Source organism: Neodiprion virginianus, chromosome 3, assembly GCF_021901495.1.
Source record: "Neodiprion virginianus isolate iyNeoVirg1 chromosome 3, iyNeoVirg1.1, whole genome shotgun sequence".
Lineage (NCBI taxonomy): Eukaryota > Metazoa > Arthropoda > Insecta > Hymenoptera > Diprionidae > Neodiprion > Neodiprion virginianus.
The window spans coordinates 21,146,092-21,153,144 of record NC_060879.1 but is presented as its reverse complement, the minus strand read 5'-3'; the positions used below and the strand labels follow the sequence as shown (position 1 = coordinate 21,153,144).

Here is a 7,053-nt window from a genome sequence, read left to right as displayed (position 1 = left end):
CGTCTTCCGCTTCTTCCTCCTCCTCTTCCTCCTCCTCTTCTTCTTCTTCAGCTTCTTCCTCCTCTTTCTCATCCTCCTCGTCTTTTTTCTGCCCCTTCTCTTCCTCTTGATCATCACCCTCGGCGTTAGCTTCCTCGGCATTCTCCGCCAGTTTTGTCATCTGCCGACGAGAGCGAGGCCTGAAGGTCAGGTCAAAGTCATCTGGGTACTGCGAGCGGAAGTCGTGGTGATCGTCTTGCTCGCAATAGTTCGTGAAGTACGTTAGGTATACGAGCTCCTCGTTCGTCGGGGGTGTCGGAGGAGGCGTCACCTTCTTCTTGAGCTCCACCGGTGCTGAGCGGTACATCACTTTTCGCTGCTTTGTCTTCGGCGGTTCCATGATGCGCACCAAGGCGGCGAGCAGACGACGCATTAATGCCATCTGAGGATGGGAGAGAAGAACGAGTCAGTCAGTTCTCGGTAAACCCCCGAACCGATACTCACCTTCCTGGCGGCATCCTCGGCGTCCTTCATCGTCTTCATCTCCTGCCTGAAGCCCTCCCTCTCACACTGCAGAACCACCTCAACGGGCAGGTTGTCCAGCTGTGAATTAAGCTCCTCAAGCACCCTCTCGATCGATCGCATCATCGAATAAGAGTCCAAATTGGCATCGTTTTGGGCAACGCAGTGTTCGTAGGTGTCTTCGATGAAGACGAAGAGGTACAGGACTGTCTCCGAGCAAACCAGTTCCCTGAAAACTCCTTGGAGCAAGTAGTTCGCGTAGTCCTCAAGACTCTCGGCTCGGCTTTCCTCCCAGATGATTGCAAGCTGGGAACAAAAATGGTAGTCAACGCTAGTTTGAAGGAGAAAAGTTTACATCTTATCGCCCCTCACCCACCTCAAGGTCCTGTATACCTTCGATGATCTCGGCTATTTCCCCTTTTATCGCGACGTCGGTTCTGACTACCGAAGCGGCCATTTCTACGAGGGGAGCGGCAAGTGATTCGCAATGAAGCATAGCGTTCAAATTCTGAAGCTCCATGGCCCTGAAGATGTTGATCAGATCGTACGGGTCTTCAAAATACATGGTAGGCTCGTCGGCGTTAGCGATATCCTGCTGGAAGATTTCTGAAAGTACACACGAACATTATTACAGCTTTTACTCGACAACCGACGTGGTCCAAAACCGAAGCGGAAAGTGACCGACCGATCAATGAGTCGAGAGAAGCGACTTCTTCGGCTGCTCCATGTCGGGAGAAGACCTCCTCGGTTTTTTTCGAGGTCACAGTCACACCAGACTCTCGACTGCAGGCCGGGTCGTGCTGTGACCTCCAACTGTGAGGTGCCACGTGGTAGAGGAACCTCTGACACGTCTTCACCATCCGCCAAGCCTCCTCCAGCACGTAGACCTGCAATCTTATGTGACCTACGGCTTTGGAGACGTCACGAAGGTGGTTCGACAGCTCGACAGTTACCCGCGCTGTTTCCTCCGCCTTGCGAAGTACCTCCATACTCTCCTCGTGGTCCCTGGATAGGAACTCCTCGAAACCGGCAACGTACTGACGGTACTTCCGCTGCAAATCGATTCATCACTAAATGATCAGACGAGACCACATTCGGTTTATCGGTGTCGCTTCACACTAACCTTGATCTTGTCGAGACGTTTTTGCTCCTCGTCGAATTGCTGATCAATGCGTATGCAGTCGTCGCGTTCCTGCCCGGCGAGAAGCCTTGTTCTGAAGACTTCCTTGGTGTCTGCGATGTACGTTCGAAGGCTGGATCGATCTTTGATCACGCGACCTCTGAGCTCGGTGAAATACTGTGGATCGACGTCGGTCATAGCCGTGGCTTTGTCGGGGTCTTTGTGGGTCTTTGCCTCTTCCAATTCGATCGGCACATCGACCTGAGACACAGACGCGCAAGTAAACTGATAATAGTGTGTCACTTATCAGCAATTGCTCGCAGAACGCGAGTATAACAACGCTGTTTTAGCTCACGTGCAGTCGCTGGAGAAGGTCCTTGAACTGGAGACCCTTGTAGCCTTGGGAATCTGCGATCTTCCTCGTCTGGGCGTCCGCGATTCCTTTCGCACGCCAGGCCTTGCTGCACTGAATGTACCCGAACAAGTGCGTCTTCGGCACCAAAATAAATGGCGAGTGCTCATGGAGTACGTCCCGTGGTTTTCCCAGGTGCTCATGGCCACTCGTGAAGTAGTAAGTGGACCTGTTTTGCAGGGATTCATGTTTTGAGGAACACGTGTCAGCTGCAAATCCGTCCGGATTACTGTCCCGATCCTCTACAGGGTAATACCAGTGCTCGCAGAAGGCCTTGATGAATTAGAAAAGGTGGAAACCTGATGTGAAAATCATTTTCACCCACCTTGGTACTCGTCGCCTGTGAAATATAACGTCGTTGATGCTCGGGGGGACAATCGGCTGACGACCAGCTCGCGTTCGAGGCGGACGAACACGGCGATCCACTTGACGGACCCGAGAAAAGCTCGCCGGCTGTGTGGCGTCGCTCATTTTTCAGTTTCCGAAAAGCACTTGTGCTGAAAATAAAAAAAGACAAACGTGTCGTTCTAACAATTTCTCATCGATACTGTTGGGAAATTCCTGTGGTTCTATAAAAATACCATTCCTCACAAACACGTAATAAATCACCGGACCAAAATCGGTGAAATCTCATCCGACCTGTTCAGGCGGAATTATTACACCGTGGAATACTCCATGCGTATAATTTATGGCGTGTATATGATTGCGCGTATGGTAGTATGCGCTCGAACATGGGGTGGCGGACTCCCTCAGGACCAATAAACAGACCATTAGATAACCAGTGAACCGCAGACATGCCCTTCCGTCTTCGAGCCTTTGAGCATATGGACGGTGCATACGACCCATGGGCCGAAAGGGCTTACGGATCTTTTCAGTTCGGCTTTCCCGAGGAGTAAGTGAGAGAGAAAGAGGGTCCAGGACCACGTGTTTACTCTGTGGGATGCAGTGCACTGCACGTACAGTACCAGACTTTGATTTCTTATCTTAAAAAAGATTGGTCGTACGGCGAGGAGCATAAATATTTTTCGTTACAACGTTTACCATTTATTCTCTTTACCGGCAGCTAACGTGCTCTAGCGAAATCCAATCTTCTTTTACTGAGTTCATCTCGTTTACAGAACGAGAGCTCGTGTTTATAGCTGGATAATTTATGCGTGAGTAACGCAAGTATTCAACGGAAGGCGATGTTGTTTGCATCGCTACCCGGATTTCCATGTACTCTTCTTTTTTTTTTTTTTTTTATTTGACATTTTAGTCGCGTTTGAAGAAATTTTAGAGAAATCGAGAAATTTGTGAGATTGCGGAGGAAAGAGGTTGGGCAAAAACCAAAGAGAACCGAATCACTTGCGTCCTTCTTCTGATTTATTCTTTACATTTCTGCAAACAATTTTCTTCCTAGAGCCAGCTTGTAAAATCGAATTTCACCACTGTTATCAACGTTGTTTTGATTCTTACTATTCTCGCTGCATTTCACAACGTGCAAGCCGTACTTTGCTTGAAGGAATTATTTATTCCTGTGTTCCGAGCCGGCCAGCTACAACGCAAGTGTTTATTAATTGACAAAAGTGTTGTATAAGCGATGCACTCGAAAGTGCTCGGCATGAGTTAGTCGTTCAAACTTTCACGTTGTAAAAAGTTCACGTGTTTGCTATTTTCTAGAGACGAAACACCCGAGCCTTGGGCGTGTAGATACAGTGGAAAGTTCCGACTGTCGGGGGCTAACTCCATTCGAGTGACAATCATTCCACGAACTTGACCCTTTTGCTGCTTCGTACGACTCAGGCAAAAGATCCCACCGAGACACGAAACGAGATAAGGGATAAAATGAATAACGAAAGAGTTCAGCACGCGTTGGTGGAATCATCGATATTTTCTTTCATTTCAAGTCTCATAAAACCGCAAACAAATCATATTCAACATTTTTTCGAAAAATAATTTGACAAATTTGAAAAAGCAATATATTATTGGGGTGAATTATAAGCTGTTAAAAGATTGATCCATCAAGTTTTCTTTCGGACTTTAAAGTAATAGGAAAACATGGAATCATGGACTGTGGAGTCTTATAGTCAGATAACGTGAAAAATCGATGAATATCGTAGAAGCAAGCTATTTGAGGATTGAAAAATCGAAACTAGAAGAGGATCGGATTGAAGATTAGAAGCTTGAGAACGGGTATCTGACTGGAATTTGAAGACATTAACAGTACCCGTAAATAAATTGGTAATAACACTTAAGCTAACTGCAGAGCAAACTAATTTCACTGCTGTAACGCAAGTGATAATTTATTCATGTATGTCAATCATCTGATGTGAACCCAGGTTTAATGCTTGACGACACTTACCTACTTTTAGGTTATTTCCACCGGTTCTTGTCGTCTGCGTTGTATGAATTTTTAATGGTCGGTGTTTCTTCTTTATTTTTTTTTTACCTCCCGTTATAAATCGGCAGGATAATGATTTTATTAACTCGTCGTTACTAATACGCGTTTAAAATTATACGAGTAGAACTTTCGCTGCGACTTAACAACAACTGGATATGTGTTTAAATATCTACAAATACTTTCCCGTTTTTGACATGAAGTTGAGAAGGACGGTTTATTCATCTTCGCGTTTAAATCGTGACAGTTTCGAAACGCTATCACCGGCCTGAAGATCACCGCTACTAATTTCGTATCGATTTGATAGTTTCTATACCCGGTAATGAAATCGCGGAAACAAGTTTCAGTTTTAGGGAATTTCACACCGTGTGCCAATTTCTTTGGATTTTAATTTTTTTCGTCGTTTCTTTCCACAGTAATTCGTAACGCAAGAAATCACGTTTTGATATGCGCAACACAGTTTGAAAATCGAACAAACATAGACAAGAACTCGACTGTACGGCGCAAGAGGTGGTATCCGGTGGTATTCTTCATTGATCGATCCGTTGCCACTGAAAACAGACTTGAATGTATGCACACATAGCTCGACGAACCCTTCGCATTCGATTCGAAATGAGATTTTGCATATTTGCTTCCTGAGTAATTGCAATGCTTGATTTGTTTACTTTCGTTCTTCTGTTTGATTTTCGTTTGCAACTTTCGTCAATTAACTTAACGAACAAATATCAGCCAAATGAATTGCAAGAGGGTTTGCTGTACGATCACATTTTTAAGAATGACAACTAGATCCAAATGATATTCGTAATATTGACGCTTTACCGATGAGTGCATGAAACGATACCTTTTTTTATTCGCTTCATTTCAGTACAGCTAGATCGCTAGCGCCACGAATATTCAAAAATATAAAACTCCGATTATATCCTGGACTGTAAGTCAATACAACGCAACATGAATAATGAATATTGAATGTATTAATATTGAAATGAGACGGCGAATCCATAAAATAAAAATGATCTCGGTAAATATAGAACTCATGATGCTTACATGCGGTGCTTCGATAATCAATTATCCGTCGCAAAAGCCTTCTCTTAGTAAAAAAACGTAAGAAATGTAGAAAAAGCGATCAGTCTTTCACCAGGTAAAATTGTAGCAAGAGCCTATTGCTTTTACATTGGATCAGAAATTCGTGCATCAAAATCTCTAAACGAAGGTCCTACACAATTTCGGGCAAAAGAAGAACCCTCTAAATGCTGCGGCAATTGCAATTTTATAAAGACATAAATATAATTTGCATAAAATTTTACTTTTTCATACCTGAAAATTTATTCATTCTCCGACGAATACATAACGTGCGCCTAAAAATTTCAACTCATGAAAGTTCGAATACTTTGGACTACGTTTATCGACAATTACTCGTGACTCCATGAGGATTCTGTTACCATAAGTCAGTTGAATTGCATTACTAACTAACGGTGGTGCAATCATCGAGGCAATGACGACTTCGCTAAAAAGCAGATTTCCTACTTGCTGACGGTCGGCAAGAAAGCGAACTATTTGACGCGGTGCTGCTCCGAGCTGCTGCTGGTTATTTTAGTTGCTTACGATAAGACAACTATTGTTACTTGTCGCTAAATCATCCAAACGCGATTTCTACTTTTTCTGTTCGCGACACTAGAATTTTACTTATGCAAATTTATAATTTGTTAAAAGAAAGCTCATATTGTTTGTAGTTTGAGCCCGAAAACATTATACGAATTAAAATGCTAGTTCGGATTTTTGATCCAGCCTGTGGTGGCGGGAAAAAAGCTGTTAGTATCCGATTTATTATAGCGATTTTCGACGTATCAATAACAACAACATTTCCACATCATTCATGGGAATCCTGAATGATACTAATATGCCCAGCGATATATAACGGTGACATTACAGTGATAATAATTTCTCTGCAATAACATCACAGTTTCTTTGCAAAAATGTGAAAACTCTGTTATGCCTGTTCACATTACCGCCAAGGCGTAGAGTCGTGAAAGATTAAGCTTGGAACAAATACGAAAGTTTAGGTGACGATTTAAAATTCCAGTTTCGCACACTGAATGTTAATAATGAACGTATTTATGCGTAGTCAGTGGGCTCAGAATCGGTCGAACTGTATTTCTTCTCCTCGACTATTCGTTATCTGAACGGAAATTTCGGGTATCCATTAACCGTTATTTTTTATCCATAAGCGCAAAGGAAATGCGATAAGGTGAATATATAACAAGGAATGTCGAAAACAGCTCAAATTGAGTGAAAAATAAGGAATTTCCTTGGACGCGCGTGGGCGTATAAATGAGTCGGAAATTCTATGAACTCTATCGCGTCACTTCTTCATTCACCCTCTTTCGCCTATTCTTTATTAATTATTTCTTCTCCTCCCTCCTTCGAGCGGCTATCGGATTATTATAATACGTGGGATTTGTCGTATTGTCGTACGTATTTCAGCATAATGCCACGGGGCAACGCGAGCCGACATTGAGAAACAGAGGGGCTAGAGACGGACGTCCAAGAGATAACTGGCGACCCTTGACCTCTTGTTCCCCCTCTGTTTCCGAGCTCTCTCCTAATGACCTGCATGATTCGATTCTCGGCTGACTTAGCCCCGAC

The 7,053-nt window shown here is 43.9% G+C and overlaps 1 protein-coding gene across 1 annotated transcript; it reads right to left on the bottom strand.

Moving 5' to 3' along the window:
* Window positions 1-558: 558 nt before the first annotated feature.
* LOC124299610 (cilia- and flagella-associated protein 100-like) lies at window positions 559-1,976 on the bottom strand (the record flags this gene model as incomplete). Its single annotated transcript, XM_046752876.1, has 4 exons — window positions 1,625-1,976; window positions 1,187-1,553; window positions 878-1,107; window positions 559-807 (listed from the first exon to the last, which is right to left on the bottom strand). Coding segments are annotated over exons 1-4 (1,041 nt in total), but the record flags the coding sequence as incomplete, so codon positions are not given.
* Between the last annotated feature and the right edge of the window lie 5,077 nt (window positions 1,977-7,053).